The sequence below is a fragment of the Equus asinus genome, chromosome X (assembly GCF_041296235.1).
Source record: "Equus asinus isolate D_3611 breed Donkey chromosome X, EquAss-T2T_v2, whole genome shotgun sequence".
NCBI lineage: Eukaryota > Metazoa > Chordata > Mammalia > Perissodactyla > Equidae > Equus > Equus asinus.
Window position 1 is genome coordinate 134815492 of NC_091820.1, and position 27259 is coordinate 134842750.

The following is a 27259-nucleotide window of genomic DNA, read 5'->3' on the forward strand; positions in this document are numbered from 1 at the left end:
GGCCCCTGGCACTATTGTCTGACACGCTGGGAGCTCCTGTCAGGAAATGTCCTCCTGCTACCCCCTCTATGGCAGTGCCCTTCTCTGTCCAGAGGCCACTCAGCCTGTCTGGGTCCTACTCCAAGGCCTCTTCCTCAGTAAGGCCTTCCTCCCATCCCAGGTCCCCCTCATGGATCCTTCCCCACAGTTCCCACAGCCTAGCTGCCATGTCCAGTCCCAGTCGGAGTGCTCCTGCCCTGCTGTGATATTGGGTGCATCTGTCTCCCCCTCCAGACTAGGAAGAAGGACCTTGAGCATGGCAGGGACCATTATGTGAAACCAGTGCCCAGTATACATGTTGGAAAGAAGGAAGTTCTGTGTCACCAGGAGCTGGGTTGGGTTTTGTGTCCTTGAACACAGCTCTGCATTATAACAGCAATGATAGGAGCAGTTGTGGAGGCCTGCTGCATCACACTGGCTGCGCGAGCGCTCTGAGGGTCTGGGCCATTTGCTCTTCAGCTAGTCCATGGACAGGGACCAGGAAAGGCCCAGCCTAGGCATGGCAGGTGGAGTTTCAGGCCCAGCTTCCACCCGGAGGAAGAAGTAGAGCCGGAATGGGGCCAACAGCCTCACCCCCATAGGGGGCCCTTCTGTCTGCCATGAAGCCACTGGCAGACTGCAGGACAAGCAGCAAAGGAGAGTCTTTGTTGTCTGGTGATGTCTCATTCTGTGGTGGTCCAAGGCTAAGGGCACGCCAGGGAACGTGTCCTTAGAGGCGAAAAATGGCATGGGGACCACTGGATTAAATGTGCCTTTCTAAAGGAGCCACGTGCAAGCCTTGTTAGCAGTCTGCCTCCCCTCCTTGCCTTAGACAGGGAGGCCTGGATTCTAGGGATTTCCACGAGCCTTACTCTCCTTTAGGGACGTTATCCCGGTTGGAATCGTGGTGTTAAAGTCAGTCTCAATCAGTCTCTCTCTGGTGTAAACTCTTTGAGGATTGGAAACAGAACAAGTCTTCTGATGATTTTTGCTTATTGGAGCCCCTGGAAATAGGAAGACAACTTGGGAAAGAGAGGCCGTCTCAAGATAGAGATAGACTTGTAGAGCTTTAAAAAGCAGTGTTCAGATCATGTTATACAAATGAGCCAAGGATGGATGACCTGTGTGTATGGGCCCCTAGGTTGTATATTTCTTGACAGCAATCTGCGTCCTGTTGGCTTAAAAACCTGCCAGCCCCCAACCCAAATTTTCACATGCCCAGTTATTTCACACGGTGCTCATACTAGTGGATTTTTGGCCCTTTAGAACCTGCCAAACCTCAACCCACATCTGCTAAGAATAGATAAGATACAGCCTTGTGGTCCTAAGACCCCAGGCCACACCCCGAGCTGCTGAACGACATTGCTTTGACATGTGGGCTGCCTCTCCGATGCCTCTTTCCCAACAGCTCCCTTGCCTTCCCCCCTTAGCCCGGTCCTGCTGCTGTAACAAAATACCACAGACTGGGTGGCTTAGAAACAACAGAAATTTATTTCTCACCATTCTGGAGGCTGGAAGTCCAAGATCAAGGCGCCAGCATGGTAAGGTGAGGGCCCTCCTCCTGGTCCCTAGCCGCCACCTTCTCGCTGTGTCCTCACATGGTGGAAGGGGCTGGGAATCTCTCTGGGACCTCTTATATAAGGTGACTCCCATCCATGGGGGCTCTACCCTCATGATTTAAGCACCTCCCAAAGGCCCCGCCTTGTAATGCCATCAGCTTTGGGGGTTAGGGTTTCAACAGATGCATTTGAGGTGACACAAACATTCAGACCATAGCGCTCCCCTTCTGATAGTGCCCTCCTGACCCATAAACCCCAGGATGATCTCATGCTGTGAGGGACTCCCCTCTAATGCAACCCTGTTGAGGCACCATCCTGTAAATCTGGTGTTGTGTTGCTGCCTCTCCTGGTCATCTCTTCTTCCTGGGTCAGCCTCCAATCCCTCGAACCCCCTACGGTTGGCTAATGAGCTCTTATGAAATCAAGTGTCTGACCCTTAGAGGCTGATGATTATCCGACCTGAGGTGTGTGTTTTTCAGGCGTCAATTGGGAGGGACTCTAAGGCTGACAAGGCAGAAAGGGCTTAGGACAGCTTGTCACTTGGACTTGGACCCCCGCTGTCTGGCCTTGCAGTGTCTCGGCTTTCCTGCTGCTGCAGAAAAGCCACTGACTCCTTTTGGACCCCAAACCCACCAACCCTAATTGACCAACTTTAAGATAAAAGCTAAAACTGTCCACGATGGGCTGTTATAGCCTCAACACGAGTTGTGCTGAATGGAAAGCAGGCCAAGCTCGATGAACAGGTCTTGGACTCTGGAACTGTTGCAGATTTGGGACGCCCCTCTGTGGGCTCCAAATCTGTTAAAGTATCTTGAGTGCTGCCCTGCACCGTCTGGGTCTTTTGCAGATGCCCGCGATGAAGGGCTTGATATCGGATGGGAACAAGTGAGATGGAGCCGCTCATGGGCACTGCATTTCTGAGGTGGGTGATTGCACTCCTAACTTGGGATGCCTGTGCAAGTTGTACATGAGAGGAGGGCCAATCATGGGGAATGGGATCCACCATGTACTTCAGCCAGATCCCACTTAGACCCCCTCAGGACGTTCCTCTGCCTTTGAGTAGGCGGGTTAGTCACAGTTTGCAACAAGGACTGACTGCCTGACTTTTCCCCTCACCTTTCTCCTGGTGCACGCGCCAGGCAGTGTGAGTATTAACGGAGCTGTCCCCAGAAAGGCCTTGCCCTCTTCTCTACCCCTCACTGGATAAGCGATCAGGATGAAAAGGGTTATGTAAATCTATTTTGAAAGTTGCTGACATGTCGGGATTTCATCCTGACCACATCCTGAACATGACATGTCTTTCAGGCTCACTTGTATGAGGATGTTTGTCTGTGAAAATGCCTTTGCCCCTCTTGCATACAATCCTTTCAGGTAAAAGGGTCTGGGGGAGAAGAGGGGATTATGGAAGCAATGTAAAGTTTGATCACTGAATGGGACACACTGATTTTGGAATGATGAAGGAAAAACATAACCAGACACCGGGGGATATGTGGTACAGGGGAGAGCTTTTGGATCTTGGTTTTCCAGAACTGCTCCTGGAAGCTTTACCCTCTTCCTGAAGGAAAACTCACCATGCTGCCTTTGCAAGCTGCTGCAAGTGATGGAATCCAAACGACTGCTGAGCCTGGGAGCACACCTGACAGCACTGACTATGACACACCCTGGGGTGGGCCCAGCTCTGGCACTTTCCGCTCAGAAGAGCTGCACCACACGTCATCGACACTGGTCATGGACGCTTTTGTTTGGAACAAAATGCCTTCAACACACTCTCTGGCCCCCAGGGGACTCCCTTGTAGTCCTCTAGCTAGGAGATGGGTCTCTAGTCTCCTGACACTGCTGTGCACTTCCCTCGAATGGGTCTGACTCACTGGCCAAGTGGCAGGAGCATAGAGAGAGAATATGGAAATTAATTTAAAAAAACCTGAACTATATTGAATTGGAGTCAGGAAGGCTTGTAGGGGGAGATCTTATGCCCTATGATATGTCCTCCATGACACCAAAAAGGAAGAGGGGGATGCCTGCATCTTGGACAGGCAGTAAAACTACTTTACCACTGAAGGAAGATTTCTCTACTCATGCAGCAACAGCCCAGCCAATGAGAAGATATGCCACTCTGAACTGTAACTTCCCCCCAAAGGACCTTCCTCCAGAACAGCCCTTCCATACTCCCCCTTTTTCTCTACAAAAGCACCTCCCCTCCTTTCTTTTCTGAATTTGCCTGTGGTTTTCCATAGCATGCACATCCCAAATTGCAATTATTTTGGCCATTCCTGAATAAACTCATTTTGAGATAAAATAACAGGCAAATTGGCTTTTTAAGTTGACAAGAGAAATAACAGAAGGGATTCCTCTCACACTTTTGGTTCCCTCTGGCTTCTTTCAAGTTTTCTTCCTCTTTGATTTTCTGCAGTTTGAATATATGTCTGGCTGCAGATTTTTTGTTTGTTTTGTATCCTACTTGGTGTTCTCTGAACTTCCTGAATCTGTGGTTTGATGTCGTGAATTTGGGGATGTTCTCAGCCATTATCACCTCAAATATTTCTTCTGTTCCTGTCTCTCTTTCTTCCCCTTCTGGAATTCCACTACTGAATGTTTCACCTTTTGCACTTGTCCCACATTTCTTTTTCTGTCTTTGTTCTCTTTACATTTCAGTTTTGGAAGTTTCTGTCGATGAATCTTCAAGCTCGCTCATTCTGTCCTCTGCTGGGTCCAGTCTATCGATGAGCCCATCAAAGGCATTCTTCAGTGTCTTTTTTAATATTTTTTATTGAGGTAAAATAAATATAAAATTTACCATCGTAACCAGTTTTAAATGCACAGTTCAGTGGTATTAAGCACATTCTTATTGTTGTGCAATCATCGCCATCATCCATCTCCAGGATTCTTTTCATCTTGCAATACCCAAGAAACTCTATACCCCTTAAACAATAACTCCACATTCCACCTTTTCCCAAACCCTGGCACCTATCATTCTACTTTCTGTCTCTATGACTTTGACTACTCCAAGTACCTCATGTAAGTGGAATCATACAGCATTTGCCTTTTCATGTCTCGCTTATTTTACTTAGCACAGTGTCCTCACGGCTCATCTGTGTTGTAGCATGTTGACCTAAAACAAACAGCCAGTTATTTTACCAGCAAAATGGGTTCATTCGGGAACAACAAAGAACTGCAATCAGTGACATGTGGTCCGTGGCAAACCACAGGCATCTCCAGAGAAACAAAGGAGGAAAACATTCTCTTATGAAGCTGGGTGGGGCTGTTATGTACAAAGAGTCCATTGGAGGAACTTGGAAGCTCGAAGTCTAGTGAGTTTTCATTGATGAGTTATGGCCGTCTCTCATTGGCTGAACTGTTGCTGGACAAGGAGGAATTTCTTCCTCCCTTCCTTCTGCTGGGGTGGTAAAGTATATCACTTCCTGTGGGAGATGCAAGGTATGTCTCTTCCTGTTGGGCTCTGTAGGGTGCATTGAGAAGCTTGTGCATGAGAGATCTCTCTTCTGGCCTCCTGACTCCATTTAAAATAAGGTTTCTGTATATTAATTGTCAGCAGAATATGTCAGAATTTCCTTCCTTTTTAAGGCTGAATAATATTCCATTGTACGTTTGTACCACATTTTGCTTATTCAGTCACCTGTTGATAGATGCTTGGATTGCTCCCATTCTTTTAGTGTCCTGACTCTCAATTTCAACATTGGGGGGGGGTGATTCCCACACATACAACAAGATATTCTCAGACACGAGAAGAGTGTCCAATGTGGACGAAAATAATCCATAACCAATCTATAAATGAAAATTTGGGAGAGTTTATTCTGAGCTAGAATGTGAGGACCATGGCCCAGGAGAGTCCTTCCACAAAGGAGCGGAGCACTCCAAAGAAGTGGGGGTATACAGAGTGGTTATATACCCTCAAAGAGGATGTTTCACATATGATTGAAATGTCCCTCTTACGATAGTCACAAGATTGCCCTGTCGGCACAGCCCTTGATAGACCCAGCAGGTAGAGGGTCTGCTATCTTGGCAGGCGCAGCAGGAAGCAAGTCTGTTGTCTCGAGCTGAGTGGTCACAGGTGAGCGCAGCAATCAGTTCCTAGCCTAAGGAAAGATGCTTAATCTTTAAGGAAATGCCAACGTTGGGAGGGGGAGGGAAGTTGCACCTTTATCTCAAGGGCCTTTGTTCTTGCCATAGGGAATGTCTAAAGCAGATATACACTGCATGCTCAACAGCCACAGTCAGGCCCTTTTGGAAAAACAAGGTCAGGCTGAATTAGGTTTACACCAAATGGCTTCCTCATATACTTCAATATATCCTATTGCTTGCCAATTCTATTTGTCACCAAGAATTCAACTCAATTCTGACACTATCTACCTGGAGACAGCACCAGATTCCGGAGGTAAAGGGTTCAGTCCTACAAGACTGCCCCACCCCCGACTTCAGATGCCGGTTGTAAACCCAGGTTGTTACCCGTGCTTCTCGTTGAACGGCTATAGGTTGGAGGTTCCAATGACCCCCTCCAACTCAGGGTGCCAATTGCGAATGCAGGTTATTATATACTTCTGACCAACTGGCTAAAAATCAGAGGTTCCCACGACACCCTCCTCAGGTTAAATTAATTTGCTAGAGCAGCTCACAGAACTCAGAGAAACATTACTTACTAGATCACTGGATTATTGTGAAAGGATATAACTCAGGCACAGACAGATGTAGAGCTGCATAGGGCAAGGTACATAGTGATAAGAGATTTTCACATATTGAAGTATATGGGGTAACTGTTCGACTTCAAAACTGATTTGGCTTGAACTAGAAAGCCTGACTTATGGCCTATCAAACATACATTGTACATCTGCTTATCCACTAAAGGAATCTCTCTTGAGACAAAGAATGCATACTTCCCCTCCTAGGCCCTCTTGGTGACAACACCCTATTGGTAATGCCCTATTGGTAACGCCCAAATTAGTTCTTTTCCTGGCATCATGTTGACCTGCTAATTTGCAACTGAATACCTCTTTGAAAATGTATCCTGGGGGTGTTTAATGTATCTTCTTTGTTCTAAAAAGATAGAAGACTGTACTGAAACTCATGCTTCTCTGGAATGCCTTCTAAGGCCTTCCGGGTTATAATCCTCACTCTGGTTCATAATAAACTCACCCCAATTTTGATTTATAGGTTGGTTATGGATTATTTGCGTCGACAATAGGAAGGGGCACAGAGCTTCCATGCCCTCTCCAGGCAGACCACTGTCTCCGAATCTCCACGTCTTCACCAACCTGGAAGCTCTCCAAACCCTGTCCTCTTGGGTTTTTATGGAGACTTCATTACATTGTCGTGAGTGATTAAATCAGTGGCCATTGGTGACTGATTCAACCTCTAGGCCCTCTCCCCTTCATAGGGGTTGGGAAAGTGGAACTGAGAATTCCAACCCTCTAATCATATGCTTGGTTCTCCTGGCAATCAGCCCCCATCCTTGGATGGGGTCCAAAAGTCAGCTCATTAACATAACAAGAGACACCTCTGTCACTCTCAATGCTTAGAAAATCCCAAGGGCTTTGGGAGCTGTGAGTCAGGAACCCTGGACAAGGAACAAATATATATGAGAAATATATGTTGATCATCTGAATGACCAAATACATATTTTTCTCAAAATCACAATGTCATACCCACATTTTAGCTACTATGAATCATGCTGCTATGAACATGGGTGTACAAATATCTTTTTGAGACCCAGCTTTCAATTCTTTGTGGTACATACTCAGAAATGGGATTGCTGGGTCATATGCAAATTGTATGTTTAATTTTTTGAGGAACTGCCATACTGTTTTCCCCAGCAGTGGTGTCATCATACATTCCCACCAACCATGCACAATGGTTCCAATTTCTCAACATCCTCTTCAACAGGTCTTAATTTCTGGGCTCTTTTTTGGGAGGGGTGGGGGGATAATAGCCATCTGAATGGGTGTGAGATTGTATCTCATTGTGGTTTTGATTTGCATTTCCCTAATGATTAGTGATGTTGGGCATCTTTTCATTTGCTTATTGGCCACGTGTATATGTTCTTTGGAGAAATTTCTATTCAATTCCTTTGCCAATTTTTGAATAAGGTTATTTGGTGTTTTTGCAGAAGTGACCTATATCTATATGTGCTGTCATGGGAATATCCCACATCCATCTTATTAGGTGGCAAAGGAAAGTGAGAGATCAATATGTACGTCATTACCTATGCACATTAAAAAAAATGCCACATATTTCATAGCACATTTATTTATGAAAAAGCCTAGAATAAGCTTTGAAATAGCATATAGCAATATGTTATTGGTGGCAAACTCAGAGGAGAGGGATGAACTTGGGAAGATTTTTGTAAATGGAGAAATTGTGATTTAGCTCTATTTTAGAATTTTTTATAGGAATATATGCAATATATGTAATATATAATACATGCAATATATATTAATCTGTATATTACAAAGTATTTTTATAAACCTAACAACAGCAATAGCAGCTATGTCAATTAAAGTTACTGCTAGCGTGGGCAACAGACCAACCCTGACATTTGAAAGGCTAACACAACAAAAGTGTATTTGTTGTGCACATAAATTCTGATGCAGTTTACCAGACACCTTCCATTCTAGGTGACTCAGGGATCCAGGCTGCTTCCATCTTTTGGTTCCACCATCTCAACACGGGGTTACCATGTTTACTGGTGAATTGAGAGAGAGAGAGAATGGAACTGGTATACCGTCTCTCAAATGCCTGGATGTGACAAACAATGCTTCTGCTCAGGTCTGCCCTGGCAAAGGATTGTCACATGACCCTCCGTGACTACAAGTGGCCTGGCAATGTAGTGTCTCCTGTGTCCAGGAAAGGCAGCTAGACAAGATATGGATAAGCACTGAAGTCTCTCCCATGCCCTGTTACATAGTAGGTGCCCAACACAAAGCAACCATTATAACTTGTTAGGACGACATCCGTGTTCATTGTGTGGAGGAGTTTCTGAGGTCACATTTGCCTTGAAAGCCCCTGAAGTGTTAAGTGCCTACTGTGCAATGGATGCTCTCAAATACAGAACCACATCTCATTTTAAGAGTATCTTGTCAATCTCAGCAGGGAGGGTCGCCTTCTTTGCTCTATGGCACTTTTCTGCACTCCCTTTGCGATACCGTCTATAATCTCAGTAGGCTTCCTTCTGATGCAGGGGTGAAATCTTAACCTGTGAGTCTCGTCTACCCTCCACATGACTGAACTTCCCTGAACAGCGGCATAGGTGCCCCCAGGCTCACTGAAAGACAGGACTTTCCTGGGGGGCAGGTACCAGACAAGACACAGTGGGAGAATGGTTATATTTGCTTTCTAAATTTGACCAACATGTCTACCAGAGAACCATTTCTCACCTCCTAGGAGGATTCCAGGGCTAGCAGGAATTTGGCTTCAGTGGATGATTCCTCCTCATCTACTGCTTGTGATGAGGCGTTAGTTTCTGACCACTTTAATCAGCTCTTTCACCTGTGTATGTGTTCAGTTCCCAGCATCAAATAAGGAGCCCGTTAAAGTCCTACTGCAAGCACCAGGATGGCTTCACAAACCCTCTGTGTAGATTCAGGGTTGTATCTCAGGTCCCAGTAGATTATAGGCGCCATGAGACTCTACTCACAGCCCATTTGACAAACAGCAAGTGTGTCGAAGGCTCCCAGGGAGGGATGACCAGTTGTCTAAACGTCACAGTCCAGAGTAACCTTTCCCATGAAAGTGGCTGTGGCTCTCCGACAGGATCGAGGGTGAGCTATGGGAGGGCACGGGGACCCCTGCAGGGAGTAGGAATGCTCTGTGTCACGGGGAGGGCAGGAGGTCCTGTGCAACCTTCAGAGAGGGCGGCAGCAAAGACCCTGTAAGCCAGCCAGGTTCCAGAGTTGGACAGGAGGACACACGGGGAAAGACCAGGGGAAGGGTGCTGTCATGTGGAAAAGTGCTGAGACTGGACAGAAATGGAGACACCCGGAGGAATCAGCCCTCAACAAGCCTCAGGCCATCCCCAAATTGTATTTGATTCTCATTGTTGCCTTCGTTCTTTAGGCCTGCTTTCACTAGCTGGGCCTCAGGGTCCTAATTTTGTCACCTGAGAGACATCATGGAGAACTGGGAAGAGAAATGAATGAGGAGTCAGAAGGTGGGCCGCAGGCTGGGATGAGTGGCAACAGCATGGGCTCTAGATGAATCCAGACCGTTGTCTAGTCTGTCTGTCGCTTACTAGCCATGTTATCCGGGGAAAGTTACCAAGCGCTATGACCCTCAGGCTCTTCCTCTGCGAAGGCAGTGGGTTGGTGAGCCCTGTCTTGTAGGACTGCGGGAACGGATGGGATGATTGAAAACACCTGGCACAGTGCCTGGTATACATGGGAACTTTGAGGACTGGCAGTTATTTCTTGGATTGTTTTGATTCCAGACCTTCCACTCTCTCCTCTGGGATTTTGTTTGTTTGTTGTCCAGGTCGTATTAGAGAACATGCAGCTCAACAGGACACGAAATAACTAATGAGCCAAAAAGGATGTTTCACAAATGAAACTCAGTAGATCCTCCCAGCTAGAGGATATATGTGAAAATTCGGGGGTGGGGGAGTCTTCCCAGCTGGATGGAACACAGAGCTCCTAGAAACAGAGTCAAGGACCGACTCCTTGCCTCCCTCCAAGCTGCTCTTCATCCAGACCACTACTTCCTTTCATTTCACCCCACCAAAATCTAGCCCTTGATTACAATTGGCCAACTAAACTCAATTAAGATTAACACCTAATTTATGCTGTGGGCTCTGGTTCTCCCAGGCCTGGGAGAGGAGTGCCAGGCCACTGACTTCTGGGCATCACTTCAAAGGAATGTGATCGTATTTCTTGGGAAATCCATGCAGATGGATGGCTGTCAAACACCATGTTCTTCACTGTGTTCAACTGCAATGAGACAAGAGCCCAGGACACCTTCCCTTCCTGCCCAGGAGGAGATTTCTCTCTGGTTACCCGTGATCCCTAAGAAAGTCTTCAGAGAAATTTTCCAGTTCAGACTTGCCCCTCAGCCCTAAGACACACTGTGAGTCTGGCCATTGCCACCACCGAGCTTCATGATAATCAACTCCCACACAAGGAATCGCAGTTTCCCGAAGACCCACACTGCCCTGGCTTGGCGCGTTTACAAGTGAGCGTGCTCCCCTGGGGCTGCACCACCTCCCACCTTCTTTGACTTGTCCTGGAGGGGAGACCTCACCATCTTCCTTCTAGGACTGTGGCTACTAAACTCTCATTCTACGGGTGGGGGGTGCCCTGCTTATCCTCATGTACCCACTACTGACACAGGGCCTTCCAGAGAGCAGAGGCTCAGCAAAAGTCTGAGGAAGAAATGAGCCAGTGAGCAGGGGTCTTATTTATGCAGATTAAATTTCTCTGACTTTCTTGATTCACTCAAGCAAATCCGGGTAGACTTATGTCTTTTAGTTTCATAGTCTGACAGACAAGAAGGGATAGGAAGGCAAGAATTAAGTACCTTCTATATTTATTTCTGGATTTCTAGACTCCATCATTTTGACAGATAAGTTCATTCACATTTCCAGGAAATTGCTGTTCCAGGGCCATGTCACCCAGTTCGGATCACAGACTATGATAGAAGGTGTCCCAATTACTTTTACAAAATAGCAAAACTCCTACTCTTGGACTGGATAAGTACAAATTCATATGTGATCAAGGTCATTCAAAACTTAGGCGCTGAAGCAAATTAAACCTTCTATTAAAAAGAAACATTTGAAAAATTCCTAACAGAAACCAAGATCCATCTCCAGGATCCATCACAGAGAACAAGAACCCACAGACGCTATCCACAGTGGCCTCCCACCTCGCCCCTCCGCTACTTAGGACACTCACTGCTCTCTCATGAAACACGCAGTGAAGAAGCGGCCTCACTTCATGCCCAGCAGGAGAAGGTGCTGGGCATGGGCCTGCCCCGTGCCTGGCCGCCCTCGGGCTCAGGTGCCCCTTCCTCATCACTCACAGCCTCTTCACACAGCTGGAGGAAGGGATTGGGATCCCTGCTACTGACCCTGAGGAAATACTCCAGGACTTTCATCTTGCTGGTTTCAGCGTGGGCCCTGGGACCCCACAGGAACTCGTAGCGAGCAGGATCGCTGCTGGGCACCTGCCGGTACTCCACGTACTGCTCCCGCACCCAAACTTTAGTGATAAGCTCCCTGGGCTCCCCGTAGATGAAGTGCTCCCTCCCGGCACGCACCCCCATGACACTCAGTGCTTCCCAGACGTCCTCCTCAGGGACACAGTCACCCTGCAGGTGGATCACACCCAGGAGCATCACCAGGAGGCCAGTCTTGGGCATGCTCTGCTCACCACTCAGCATCCCATCGTAGGTGAGGCCCAGGGTGGTGACCAGAACATAGGAGTGGTCACTGGGGTCCACTTCCTTCACGTCAATGCCAAAGACAAGCTGCATGTGCTCAGAGGCTTGTCTGAAGATCACAGGGAAATGGTCCTGGTAATCTCTGAGGACCGTATTCAGCATCTCCGCCTTTGTGGTGGGCTCCTTTGTGCGATACTTGAGAAGCAGGAACCCCACCAGGTCAGAGACCTTCAAACGTAGTGCATCTTGGAGCGAGGAGTTGGCATCTCCAGGGTCCTCCCAGACCCTTGGTCCCTCCTCATCTTGGATGCTGGAGCCGTTGTCTCTGGACTGGCTCCATGGAGTGGCTGCCATGGCAGTGGGGGAGGGTTGAGCACTCGGATGGCCCTGTTCAGGACTCGTGGTCGCAGCCACAGCCACCTCCTCCAGGGTGCCCAGGAAGGGGACAGAGGGGGAGGATGAGGGGGATATGGCCTCCTCCTCCTCAGCCCCAGACAGCTGCGCATCCACCAGGCCCTGGGCCTCTCTTGGGTCCTGATGGTCTTCCTCACGCTTGCAGAGCTCACCCATCCTACCTAGATTCATGTCAGGCAGCGGGCAGGAGTGTGGGCAGGGGGTGACTGACAGAGACCCACGGGCCTAGGAGGGAGAGAGTTGTGAGTGGCCTCAGCTCAGAAACCCACCCTTGGTGGCTCTGACAACGGTGACTTACAGGTCTCTTCTTAGGCGTGCTCTCGGCTTCACAGGGATCTGTTGTCCAGGGCGGCCTGTGCCCTAGGGATCTGAGGGAAGAAGTGATAGGGCTCCTCAGGGAGGACCCAGCACAGCCTGAGGTTCTGGTGCTGGTGGTGGGCTGGGGTGTGGTGGGCTCGAGGTCTGCAGGGTCTCTTCAGTTCTGGCGTGGGGGCGCCCCTGGATGCATATTCGGGGTTTGTCCCTCGACTTGAGTCCTGGCACTGCCTGGGCCTCCTCTATCTGTGACCTGGGGACACAAGCCTCAGACCAAGGCCTTCACCTCCAGGTTCCTGGAGGAGGAAACACGGGGCACCTCAGGGTGCAGACAGCAAGCAAGCACAGCCCGGGGACACCAGGGCTGACAGGAGGGGTGGGCCAGACTCTGTGAGGTCCCCACTGTTCTGGGGTGGGCGGTCCCCTCCGAGCTCACTCAGGGTCCTCACCTCTCCCCTGTCCTGGCCTGGGCCCCACCCCACTGCTGCCCTGAAGCAAACCTCTCAGAACAAGACCACAGACCCCTGAGATTGAGCAGAAGGAAGTGAGGGGGCCTCACATCTGGCCACACCTGCCCAGGGGCTAACAGGAGGCACCAAGGGACAAGAAGGGGTGGCCAAACTCTGTGGGTTCCATCTGTCCTGGGATGGGTGCTGTGCTCTGTCTTCACCTCGACACCATGCAGGGCCTGGGTCAACTCCATCTGTTGACCTGAGGCCACCCTCTTTAGGCCAAGGCCCCATGTCCCGAAGACAGAGGAAGAGGATGTGAGGGAAACTCAATCCACCCACCGATCCTGGTGCCTCCTGGGGTGTGGGGTCCCCTCAGTCCTCACCATGACCCCGGCCAGGGCCTGGGATCCTGCCTCTGCTGACCTGAGTCCAGACCCTCTGACCAAGGCCCTTGCCCCCTTCCCGACACCACCGGTCAGGAAACGAGAATGGGCTCAGCCAGAAAGGCCCTGCCAGGGTGCCAGGGCTGACAGCAGGGCCAGGCCAGATTTCTGTGGGCCCCCTCTTTGTCCTGGCCATGGGGGTACACTCACTCCTCCCTCGGGGTCCTTGACTCTTGGAATGTATGTCAGCTGACCAGATGTGCTTCCTCAGATGACCTGACGTTGTCCTCGCAGACCAAGGTCCTCTCCTCCCTGAGCCTCTGAGAGAAACGGGAGGAGGCTGCACATCCACACCCACCCACCCGCACCCACTGCTGACATCCCAAAAGGCTGGCAGCGGGGACCAGCCCCCGTGTCCTGGGGTGGGGGTTCCCCCAGACCTCCTGTAGGTTATTCGTCTTTCCTTCTGCTGGGGCCTGCCCTTCCTCCCAGTCCCCCACCTGGGACAGCTGACATCTCCCCCTTAGACCAGGCCCTCTCCTCCTGAGGACCCTCCACCTTCCCGCCCAGGCTATAAGTGAGCGTGCCATGTGGGACCACTGCTGACTGTTCCTTCCAGGGCTGAGAACAGGGGACAGCCGGACTCTGTGCCATCCTTTCTTTGCTGAGGTGGGGGGTACACTCAGTCCTCAGGGGCGTTCCTCACCCTGACACCCAGAAGATCCTGGGACTCTGCCCTCAGCTGACCTGTTGTGCCCCTCAGACCAAGGCCTCACCTCCCTGAGATCCCCCATCCCCAAGCATGTGTCAGGAATCCCAGCAGGCCACAGCCAGCCCTCCCTGCCCCGGGGCCTCCCTGGGCCGAGAACAGGGGAAGCTGGCCTCTGTGAGGTCCCTTCTCTTCTGGGGTGGGGGGAACCTCCATGCCCTCCGTTCCTCCCAAAGGCTCCTTGTCTGGAGTCCAGGCAGATCCGGGACCCCTTCCTCTGCTGACCAGATGTGGCTCCCTCTGCTGACCCGCCGACGCCCCACAGAACAAGGCCTCACCTGGCAGAGCTCGAGGCAGAGGTGAGTGGGCTGCACCACCTGCTGCCACCCCTGCCTGGGGTCTTCAGGGTGACAGGGGCAGGGCCGATTTCAGTGGGCCCCCCTCTGCCTGGGGTGGGAGTCCCCTCAGTGTCCTCAAGGTATTCCTAGTTACTCCTGGCCAGGCCTGGAACCTTCCCTTCTGCTAACCCGAAGTAGCATCCTGCAGGCCAAGGCCACGATGCCACTGAGACGCTGAGCAGGAAGTGGACAGGCCGCCCCTCCTGACATCCTGCCTGGCCTCGCAGGACTGACCACAGGGGCAGATTTCTGCTGGGGTCGCCTATGCCTGGGCTGAGGGTCTGCTCAGTCGTCTCTCGGGGTCCGGGGACCCCACCCTCGGCTGACCTGAAGTCACAGTCCTCACCCCCCGAAGACTCTGGAGGCAGAAGGCTGGACACGCCTCCTCAGGTGGCCCTCTCTGGGGCCTCCCAAGCCCGAGCGCAGGGCCACAGGCTCCCTCTCTGTCCTGGGGTCCAGGGTCCTCAGCCCTCCCTCGGCGTCTCCCGGGGACTCCAGCAGACCCTGGGCGGCCCCCTCCACCCCCTCATGTGCTGTTCCTATGACTGAGTCCCCAGTTTCTCTCAGATCAGGATGCGAAAGGCGGGAAAGGCCGCCACTGGTGAGGGCGCCCCAGGGCCTCCCGGTGCTTACGGCAGGGGCGTGTTTCTGTGGGGTCCCCTTTGTCTTCCCTCAGGGTCCTTAGCTTGAGCCTGTCAGGTCCCCGGACCCTCCCTCTGTGGACCTGAGGCCCTCACTCCCCTGAGACCCCACGGGAAGTCTGTGGAGGTCACCTCAGGCCACTAAACCCGGGGACGCCCAGGGCTGATGGCAGGGGCCAGTGGGGGGTTACTCCCTGGTGTCCTTGGCCACCCTCTGCTCCTTCCCTGACCCCCAGCATGGCCTGGCCCCGCCTCTTCCCCTGAGTCCGCTCCCTCCCCCGGGCCCTCCCCAGCAGGCTCCTCTGAGGAGGGGGCGGGGGCTCAGCCTGTCCATCCCCCGTCCCCCAGGGTCCCTCAAGGCTGACAGCAGAGGCAGACCTGGACGCCCTGGGTCTAGTGTTCTCCTTCCTGGGGCTCCCTGGGCCCCTGGCCGGGACTGGCCTCCTTCCCTCTGCTGCCCTGAATCCGGCCTCCCTCAGCTAGGCCCTCGCGTCCCCAGGCCCCCGAGGCGGAAGCCAGGGGACGTCACATCCGGTCACCGTGGCCACGGGTCTCCCAGGGCTGACAGCACTGGCAGAGAGGCATCCGGGGGTCCCTCTGCCAGCCCTCTGCTCCTCTCCTTGTCTCTGGCCGGGCCTGGGCCCCTGCCCCTGCACCCTGAATCTGTGCCCATCACCCCCAGGCTCTGACCCCCTGTTGGCTGCAGAGGGAGCGGGTAGCTCTCGGCTGACAGCCCTGCCCGGGGTCCCCCAGAGCACACAGGAGGGGCGCAGGGCTTCTGTGGGCCTGTGCTCTGGGGCGGGGCACCCCTCCGGCCTCCCTCGGGAGGGTCCTTGTCCACCCTGGCCGAGAAGGGCTGCCATCCCGGGGAAGGGCTGGATGGGGGCTGCGGCGCCCAGGGCCGAGGGGTTCACAGGAGAAGCCCCCTTCCCGTGGGGTCTCGGCACCAGCGAGCCGGACTCGGCGAGCCATTTCTTTTCGCTGTCGCGTTTGTGCTGACGAGGCTGAGCAGCGGCGGGGGCTTCAAGATGCTCCTCCGGGTTTATGGTGACCTCCTATTACATGCTCAGTGCAGGGATTTTCACTCATTTATCCTCCTTCCTAGTAAGAAATACATTGTACATCTCTGCCCGCTGCGGGAGCCCTGTATCTACATCTAGAACAGGTTTGTAGCTTATATGTGCTTCTAGACGCGTGTGTGGACATGCCACGCGAGTATGCACCTAGGCACGTGTATATGCACGTATGTTCCTATTAGGTCTTTATAGCTATATGTAGACTATATGTGTGTATGCTTATTTGATGAAATACCTTCTCTTCATGTGATTTGCTCTGATCCTCGCTATTCTAATTCTAGTCTCTTCTTTAAATACTATTAAAATAAGTATCTTTTGAAAGGCCAGTCCTCACCCACTAAGCTGGTTTCATGTGGTTATTATCACAGACTCTGGAGGCAAATGCCTCAATCGACCCATCTTTCCCGCTGTCCTGGTTTTGCCCCTGGGCCAGTGGCCTGTGTGGCCTGAAGCCCTGCTTCAGATGTGTGCAGTGAAGCAGGAGCAGAAGTTTGAAACCTTCCCTCCTACCCATCCTATCATCGGCATCTTTGTAGCCTCCAGCCCCGCCCAACTTCCTGGTGCTCCCCATGCCCCCATCCCATGCACAACTACAGGCTCACTGGAGTCTTCAGTCTCCCCCAGGGCTTTCTCTTGTTTTGTTGTTTAGATTTTATTGTTGATACTTTTAAAATTTTCGTTATCCTGTCTATAGTTTTCCAGGGTTGATTTTGGGAACAGAAGGCAGAAGCCCAAGATGGACTGCCATCTTAGCAGCTAAACTTAAGGTACTAAATCTGTAAGTCTGTGGAAAAGGAGAATTGGCCTTTTCACAGTATTCTCTTCCCGTCTATGTATATGGTATACTGCTCTATTTATTTGGGAACTCTTTAACCTGAATCTATCAGTAAACTTGTATAATTGCCTCCCTAAAGACCTTTTCTATTTTTGCAATGTTTCTCCTTAGGTAAATTTAATTTTTTTTTTGCAGTTGTGAATAGGGAGATTTCCTGTATGTTCTAAATAGTTATTGCTTTGGCATGGGAAGTGTCTTGATTTTGCTGTGGTGATCTTCCATCCACTATTTTCCTGAAGTGTTTTATTCATTGACAGTTCCATGTACCCATTCCTTTGAATTTGCTAGATAGATGATCATGTTGTAACACAAAATATCAATTATTTCTTATTTGTTTGTGTATCCATAGCACTGGCTGTTATTTCAGTGCATCTTCAAAAAGTAGAGGTAATAGCACGTATCTATGACGTGTCCCTGACAAGAATGCTTCTAACATTTCAACTTTCAGTAAGTTTGCTACCAATTTGAGGAAAGGGAAATTCCCTTCTCATCTTATTTTGCTAATAGTTTTTTCCATGAATTTGTGATGAATATCTTTCAAAGGGTTTTTCTATACACATTGATGTGATCAAAGGTTTTTTCTCTGTGAATTTATTAATGCAAGGAATGACACATAGAAGTATTTTCTAATGTTAAATCTTATTTTCATTCATTGAACACAGCCTGTGCTCTGGTATAAAGGTTTGTGTTCCTCCTAAATTCATGTGTTGAAATCCGAATGTGTGCTGTGATAGGATTAAAAAATGGGACCTTTGGGATGTGCTTAAGTCATGAGGGTGGAGCACTCATGAATGGGATTAGCATTTTATAAAAGGGGCTCCAGAGAGAGCCCTAGCCCCTTCCACCATGTGAGATACAATGAGAAGTCTATGACCCAGAAGCGGGCCTTCACCCCACCATGCTGGCACCCTGATCTCAGGCTTCCAGCCTCCAGAGCTGTGAGAAATAAATTTTTATTGTTTATAAGCCGCCCAGTCTGTGGCATTTTCTTATAGTCATCCAAACAGACTAAGATAGCTTGTTTGTCTATTTAACTCACTGCTATGTTGAATATGCTATTAATTTACTTAGGTTATTTGTTTCTATGTGAGTGACTTCGGCGTGGAACTCCATACGGCTTTTGCTCCTCGATTCAAATACCAAAAAAATAACCCTACAGCTAACATCATGTTTCATGGTAAAAGACTAAATGATTTCCCTCTAAGACTGGGAAAAGGCCAGGATGTCCATTTTATGTAAACTCTTTCAAACCATATAAAAATAAGGAAATCTAGGCTAATGTAACACAGCAAGAACAAGAAATAAAAGATATATAGATAGGAAAAAGGAAAAAAAATAAAACCGTTTCCATTAGCAGATAACATTGATGTGTACTTTGAAAATTCCTAAGTGAGTTTAGCAATGTCACTGGACACAAAGACAATATAGAAACTATCATTGCTGTAAAAATTGAAAATTGGGGAAAAAAATCAATGTCATTTACAATAGAACCAAAAAACATGAAATGAAACCCTAGAAAGATATACTGTTTTCATGGATCAGAAGACTCAGTATTGTTAAGATGTTAATTACCCTCACAATATTCTATAGGTTCATCACAATCCCAATCAGAATTCCGGCAGGAAGGAAACAATTTGGCAGTTCCTCAAAAAGCTAAACATAGAATTACTGTATGCTCTCTCAGTTCCATTCCTAGGTACATACCCCAAAGAGATGAAAACAGATATTCAAACAAGTACATGACACGCACGTTTATAGCAGCACTATTCACAATAGCCAGAAGGTGGAAACAGCCCTAATGTCCATCAATGAATGAATGAATAAACAAATTGTGGCATATATGTATGATGGAATATTATTCAGCCATAAAAAGGAATGAAGTCTCGTACATGCTACAACACGGATGGATCTCAAATACATTACAGCAAGTGAAAGAAGCCAGATAGCAAAGTTCAAAAGGTCACATATTGTATGATTCATTTGTATGAAATATGAAGACTAGATAACCCCATAGAGACAGAATGCAGATTAGTAGTTGCCAGGGGCTTGGAGTGGGGAGGAATGGAGAGAAACTGCTTATTGGGTAAGAGTTTCCCTTTTGGGGTGATGAAAATACTTTGGAACTAGGTAGAGGTCCTGCTTGCACAACTAAATGCCACTGAATTATTCACTTTCAAAGGGTTAATTTTATTATATAAATTTTACCTCAATTTTTTTTTAATTCTGGCAAGAAGCTTTTGTAGACATTAAAAGGCTGATTCTAAAATGTAGAATGAAGGATCCTTTATGGAAAGACAAAGAACTAGAATAATCAAAAAAAATTTGAAAAAAGAATAGTAGTATTGGAGGTCTCATACAACCTAATTTCCAGACTTACTATATAGCAGGAGTTGGCAATCGTTTTGTGTTTTGTTAGGTTTGTGGGTCATACAGTTTCTGTCACAACTATGCAACTCTGCTGTTGTAGTGCAAAACCAGCCATCGATAACAAGTAAATGAAGAGGCATTGCTGTGTTTTAATAAAATTTTATTTACAAAAAAGGCATTCTTAATTCTACATTTTAGAATCAGCTTTTCAATGTCTACAAAAACTTCTTGCTGACATTTAAAAACATTAGTGAGGTAAAATTTACATAATAAAATTAACTCTTTCAAAGTGAGTAATTCAGTGGCATTTAGTTGTGCGACCAGGACCTCTACCTAGTTCCAAAAGCCATCCAAACGGTGCTAGAATAATTGTACATCTATTTCCAAAAAAATAAATGAACCTGAACCCATACCTCAAAACTGAAGGTAGACTTAGCTACAAGACCTAAAACTATAATATTTGTAGAAAAAAAATAGGAGAAAATCTTTGAGATCTTGGGTTATAGAAACATTTTGGTGAAATTCATAGAGTGAATGCCGGATGATGAAAGTGTTCTGGAATTAGATAGTGGTGATGGTTCCAAAATCTTGGGAAGATACTAAAAGCCACTTTGAATTGTATACTTTAAAAGGATGAATTTATGGTATGTGATAATCTTGATAAAAACGTGCCTGAGACTCTAACCATGTGTGACAACCCATGTCCTGCCCAGTCGGCACCAGAAATGTGTATGGAACAGTAGGGAAAAGTCATTAAAAGGGTTCTAAAACTTTCACTCATCACACTGCAGATTCCAGAGGACAACTTGATTAACCAATCTATCTTAAAAGCACTTTGCCGTGAATATGTTGGCACAAGCTGTGTCTGTTCTTACGGTAGGGATACTTCTCAACCACTACCCAGAAGCCTCCCCGTGCAACAGGGACAGGGGAATCTGCTTCTGTGGCAGACAGGAAACTTGAGAAAACCATCTCCTCATATAAAGCCTTACAGAATTGTACAGGCTCTGCTTGAGAGCAGGTGACATCAGAAAGCCTGTGTGCATCTTCCTTACAATGCAAAAAAATTCTTTTGAAAGACCAAACTTATCCTTCTACCGTGAGCCCTCTAGCCGCTACACACAGCACATACACAGACACACATATGCACACACACACATGCACACATTCAAACCAGTTGATCACATGGATCAGTTGCACTGGCCTTGTTGTTGATTGCCGAGTTTTGAATGCAGTGATAGCCCATCTTTCACTACTTCCCATAGGCAGTCATGCAACAAACCGAAACCCACCGCTTTCTGGGGCGTGCAAATAGGTATCTCTTCTGAGCTTTGACTAAAGAGATATAAATTTAAATAGATACAGAGATCTAGAGACTAAAGCTGTGTCCGAACAGGCCGTCAAGCACAGGAAAAATTTACCCGATGAAGATGAACAATACTTGAATGAATAGCTTTCAAATACATCCAGACAAGACTAATGATTAAAATCTGTGGGAACCGTGTTCCTCTGGCCCGACCCAAGCAAAAACATCCCCCCAAACTCTTGGTTGAAGACAGACAAGTAATCCAGTTAGCTAAACGGGGAATCGGGGCGCAGGAGGGAGAAGATAAGAATGGAAGCGAAATCTTTCTGTATGTACCTTGCTTTATAGTTTTGATTTGGAACCATGTAAATGTCTTACACGATTAAAAAACAAATCTAAATTTAATAAAAGGCAATTGCTAATAATAAAAAAGCTGAGAAAAATGAACCATACTGTTTATCAATTGGAAGCATAACTGCACAGAGAATAATTATTTTAGGTGAATTTGAAACATAGTATTTAATTGTACACCCCTCTTGGAATATATCCTAATGGTGCAAAGAACCACAAACAGATCGTAAACTGCATTTAGTACAGTGAAACTGTGAACGGCTCTCACATCACTTATAGTTCCTTTGGTTTCTCATGCCTCTCCTACTTGGAGAGCTGTAATAACTCTACGGTTCACACAAGCCTACAGGCACAGGTGTATCCACACAGAGGAAGATGCATGCATTTCTGAGCTTCACCCTTATGTCAGAGAAATGACAATATACATCCACACAAAAACTCGTATACCAATTTTCAGAGAAGTATTATTCATAATATCCCCAAAGTAGAAACAACCCAAATGTCCATCAGTGGATGAACGGATAAACAAAATGTAGTGTATCCATACAATGGAATATAATTCAGCCATAAAAAGGAATGAAGTCCTGATCCATGCCATAACATGGATGAACCTTAAACACATATGCTAAGTGAAAGAAGCCAGACACATAAGACCACATGTTGTATGATTCCATTTATAGGAAATGTCCCGAAATAGACAAGTCCATAGAGACAGAATGCAGATTAGTGGTTGTGAGGAGCTAGGAGAAAGAGGGAATGGGGAATGATTAGATACTGGGCATGGAGTTTCTTTTACGGCAATGTAAGTGTTCTAAAATTGATTGTGGTGAGGATTGCACAATTCCTAGCCCTCCGTGCCCTGGCTCTCAGCTCTTCCAATCTCCCTGAGGCCCTTCCAGCAAAAATCATTCTATCTTATATCGTCCTCTTGCTGTTTCTGCTCAATTTTTTCACTGTCATATATCTTCCTGTGTGGGCTGTATGTATTTTCTCTCTCTCCTGTCTTCTGCTTGCTCAGAGTTTCTTCTCCCTGTTTGCTCCTCAGTCCATTGCATTCTGGCTCATGTTCTCACTGCTCCACAGAAACAGCCCTTGCCAAGATCACCAGTGCCCTCACGAGGAGAGCTCCAGTAAACATGTGTCAGTCCCTGTCCTATTCTGTCCCTTGGCAGCAATGTCCTCTGTGCCCACCTGGAGCTCTCTTCCTGACCTGCCTGTCCACTGTCTGTGTGGATCTCCTCCTACCTCTTTGGTGTCCCTTAATCGGTGGGGCTCCCCAGCCTCTTGTCCTCTATCCCAGGCCACACACGGGCAACTATAAGCCACTCTTCTGGGCTCCCAAAGCATTCTGTCCACTGGGAAGTTCCCTTTGACTGTGCCCTTTCACACCTCAGGCTCGGCCTTTGGATCAAGAACACAACCAACATCTTCGCCTTTTTCCCTCTCTCCCACACTGCTCCTCCTGTGTTCCACCATTCGTGTGCTCACCAAAGCCAGACAGGAGTTCTTCTATACCCTTCCCTTTCTTTCCACCACTATTAACTCTAGACCAAAAATAGTGCTTTTATATGGCCCCTCCTCTCACTTCTTCTCAGTGGTGTACTGATAAATATTTAACAACTACCCCCCAAAAAAGTCCTGATTTTCAGCATTTGCCAATTTCCATTGTGGCCAACTTAAAGCTGTAGATATGAGGTCACTGTTGGGAAAAGATGTTCAGTAGCACACAATTGCATAGTATTTCTACCATGCAGATACGATAGATGTAATAACCTATAATAGCAAACTGTAAGAAAATAATTAGGAAATATGTTTTAAATATTCATCACCATTGTTTTCAATACAACTCATTTAAGTGTAGTTGTCTCTGCTAGTTACTTGTTGTGTGATCATGGTCAAGGTACCTAAGCTCTTGGTGACTCAGTCTCCCTATTTGTCAAATGGGTCTAGTGACAGTCCTGCCCTCCTGAGATTGCTTCCCCCACATGGCTGCTTTCTGGGGCTTAGATCCTTGATCTACTCTGACTCCTGCCTTCTAGGCCCTTCCCAAAGGCCAACCTATTCTTTTCCTGTCCTCTGATTTGTCACCCCAGCCATACATCCCTTAAAGTAACTAAAAGTTCTAATTGAGGATTTACTATATACAAGACTGTTTAGCAGTTTAAATAGGGTGTTTCATGTAATCCTCTCAATGAGGTTGATACTGTTATTCCACTTTACAGAAGAAATCACAGATGCTCAGGGATGTAACTAGCCCAGTCACATGCTGACCTGGCAATAGAACTCAAGTCTGCGTGAGTCCAAAACTCCAGCTCTCAACATCCTACATCTGTACCGCCCTACAAATGCTCATTAATATGGCCCATTTGAGATGGTGCACTCATCCCAAGGGGCAAGAAAGCATCTACAGAAATTACATTTGAAAAATGTAATATTCCCTTACAGAAGCAAACAGGGAATGCTATTATTTGAGATGCTTTCCACAGTTAAATTTCTCTAGGATGATAAAGAATGTTTTCATGGAAATTTCACTCCCAGCAAGCAGGAACCTGGCTGCCAGTTTCCATAATTTTCTTTTTAATCTTCCCAAAGAGAGTAGAACACCTATCAGCTGTGTAGACCACCCCAAATCCAGTCAGGGTTTGAAAGGGAATCACCATTCCCTAGTGCTGCGTGAAGTAAGAGAAAGAAACATTAGGGGCAAGGTAAGAGGGACGAAAATAGCCAAATAGAATCACAGAAAAGCTGGGGCAGCTTCCAAATTGGGTTTTGAGTCAGCCTTCAATACCCTATGGCAGGGGCTGTTTCCACTGCTGCCTGAATGCCCTTGACCTCTCCAGGAGAATCTGGGCTGAACTCTATGCTCAACCATGTATTCAGGGTCCACCTTCATCACAGCCTCTATTACTCCATGTCCACAGGCTCATCCATGGTGTACCCTTTACTCTCCAAGGAAGTGCCTGACCCCAATGCCAGGGGCCTCTCTGTGGGATTCAACATAATTCAAGGAAACTCAGGGAACAGAAGTGACATGTCAGATTGTTATTATTTGCTTTATGGTTTGCAGAATCGAGCCACCTAGGAATATTAAGGGCCTGGCTTGCTCAGTCCTGTGTACCCCTATCCTTAGGAGACAAAAAGGCATCTGATGTCAGGAAGATCCTAGAGTGACATGGACTTTCTACAGGGGAACAGGATGCTGGACACCCATCGGCCACTGAAAGTACCCCCACTGTCTTTCAGTTGCCTGCTTCTCAGACCCAAACTGGCCCCAGGGCAGGGGCACCCACACAGGAACTGTCACTGGCCTGGTGTGAGCAGGGGTCATGGGGCCTTGGGCAGGAAGAGACATGCAGGAGAATCAAGATCACCACAGCTTCCTTTTGGCAAGAAGGCGAGTGGATAAGGGCAGAGGGCACCAAACGAAGAGTGCATGATAGAGGGAGAGTTGCAGGGTTTGGGGAGGGTTTTCAGAATAGGGAGAGGGCTTCAGGTCAAGGGGAGTGGGACATGGGGTCTGGAGAGAGCTGTGGGATCAGAAAAGGGTCTCGGAGTCCCTGCACAGGACATGAGGTGATGTCCTAGGCGTGGGGACCCATGAAACAGAGGCCTTGTTCTACCTTCAGTCTTCGTCGGCACTGTGCGAGATGCACCGGAGGAATGCATAGAGGATGAGCAAGGTGGTGAGTATGAATAGAGCCGTGAAGATGGCTGTGGTCCTAGAAAACTCCCCTGTCCTCCATGGTCCAGTTAGCACCGCAGTAAGAGTAGTGCCAAGTGCCACCTGCTTGCACAGATCACGGCCTGTACTTGAAGGAAATGCAAGGGCCAAAAGCCACGGCTGTGCCCCAGGACAGGTGGTGTGGGGCAAGAGGTCCCAGCCACTCAGGCCCTGCAACTCCTCCTGCGGGGCTTAACTGGGTGGCCTACGCCTGGCTAGATGGGAAATGAGGGCCTTAGGGCTGAGAGAACCAAGAGCCAGCAGGGCACCCCCAGATTGGGCCTTGGATCTGGCAGAAGACCTAGACTGGGAGCAGTGCCCCTCCTCCCCGAGACATACCCACAACATCTTGAAGGAGCGATCTCACTCTTCTTACTGGCACCTGGGGAAAGCACATCGCAGTGGAGGGCATAAGCCAGCCACCCTCCCACCTCAAATTCCACCCTCTGCCCAATGTCGCGCACAGACATCTTCCCGCACACAATGACTAGTGCTATGCTATTCATTATCATACCTTAGGTGAATCTAAAAGAAGGAAGGAGCCAAATACGCAAGGGACTCTGGCCAGGGCCGCTTGATTAAATCCCTGCCTTCTGAAGAACCACAGGATGCATGGGACATCTGCCTGGAGGAAGCCCAGGGCCTGCTCTGGCTGCTTTTTCTTGACTGCACCTGCCTCTCCCCCTGGAAGGACATAAAATGGCTTATTCTGGAGTCGATTGTCACCAGTCTGACTTCTTTCCTCCACTCTGTTGTCCACCAGTGGTTGTAGACCAGAAGCATCTGCATCACCTGGGGGGCAGATTAAGGAGGCAGGATTTCAGGCTCCACTCAGTCATATGGAGCAAAAATCTGCATATCAAGATCCCCAGGTGACATTACCATGTGCTCATTGCAGCTTGGTGGTGCTTTGTGCCTCTGCCTTCTGTAGTCTGTGACTCACTGAATTCAGGGTTGTTGTATCTTCAATAGTCAGGAGTAATGAGGCAGGTTTTCCTGAGTTGATACTTTTTAGAAGCTCCCATTACTGAGCGCATACCACGTAGCAAGATGTTCTTTCCGCTTTCCAAACTGGCTGCACTTTTTCTACAATTTTACATTCCCAACAGCAATGTATGAGGGCTCTAATTTCTCTCCGTCATTGTCAACACGTATTATTATCTGTCTTTTTGCTTGTAGTATCCTAGTGGGTGTGATATGGTATCTCATTGTGATTTTGATTTGTATTTCTCTAATGAGTAATGATGTTTAGCACCTTTTAATGTGCTTATTGGCTATTTGTAGACTTTCTTTAGGGGAAATGTCTATTCAAATCCTTTGTCCATTTTGAATGGTTTCTCTGTCTTTTTATTGTTGAGTTGTAAGTGTTCCTCATGTATTCTGGAGACACGTCCCTTATGTGATACATGACTTCCAAATATTTTCTCTCGTTTTGTGGGTTGTCTCACTTTCTTGAGCAAAAACATTTTTTTTTTTAAACGTTGGCACCTGACCTAACATCTGTTGCCAATCTTCTTGTCTTCTTCTTCTCCTCCTCGTCCTCCTCCTCTTCTTCTTCTTCTGCTCATTCTCCTCCTCCCCAAAGCCCCTCAGTACACATAGTTGTATATTCTAGTTGTAGGTCCTTCTGGCTCTGCTATGCAGGATGCCACCTCAGCATGACTTGATGAGCAATGCCATGTCAGTGCCCAGGATCCAACCGGTGAAACCCTGGGCTGCTGAATTAGAGCATACAAACTTAACCACTCTGCCGCGGGGCCAGCACCAAAGTTTTTCATTGTGATGACGTCCAATTTGTCATATTTTTCTGTGGCTTGTGCTTTTGGTATGATATCTAAGTCTTTATGTAATGCCAAATCATAAAGATTTACTGCTGTCTTTTTTTTTCTAATAGTTTATATTTTTAGCACTTACATTTAGGTCTATGATTCATTTTGAGTTGATTTTTATGTATGGTGTGAGGAAGGGGTCAAAATTCATTCTTTTGAATATGGATATCCAGTTGTCCCAGTCCTCTTTGAATTATCTTGACATGCTTGTGCAAAATCAATTGACCATAGATGTAGGGGTTTATTTCTAGACTCTCAAGTCTATTCCATTTATCTACACTAGTACCCCACAGTCTTGATTACTGTAGCTGTATAGTAAATTTTTAAACAGTAAGTGTGAGTTCTCCAAATTTGTTATTTTGGCTATTCTGGATCTCTTTGAATTTATATGTGGATTTTAGAATCAGCCTGTAAATTTCTTAAATAAAGGCAGCTGGGAGTTTGATAGGGATTGAAGTGAATATGTAGATCAATTTGGGAAATATTGCCATCTTAACAATATTAAGCC

The 27259-nt window shown here is 47.8% G+C and overlaps 1 protein-coding gene across 1 annotated transcript; it reads right to left on the reverse strand.

The window, feature by feature from the left end:
- Positions 1–10328: 10328 nt before the first annotated feature.
- Positions 10329–26366, reverse strand: LOC123282404 (melanoma-associated antigen 8-like). Its single transcript, XM_070502835.1, has one exon. The coding sequence runs from the start codon at positions 12537–12539 to the stop codon at positions 11508–11510; it is 1032 nt and encodes a 343-aa protein (XP_070358936.1). The 5' UTR covers positions 12540–26366; the 3' UTR covers positions 10329–11507.
- Between the last annotated feature and the right edge of the window lie 893 nt (positions 26367–27259).

Excerpts from the sequence above, each read along its gene's own strand:
- LOC123282404 (XM_070502835.1), bottom strand. The coding sequence starts at position 12,539 with ATGAATCTAGGTAGGATGGGTGAGCTCTGCAAGCGTGAGGAAGACCAT.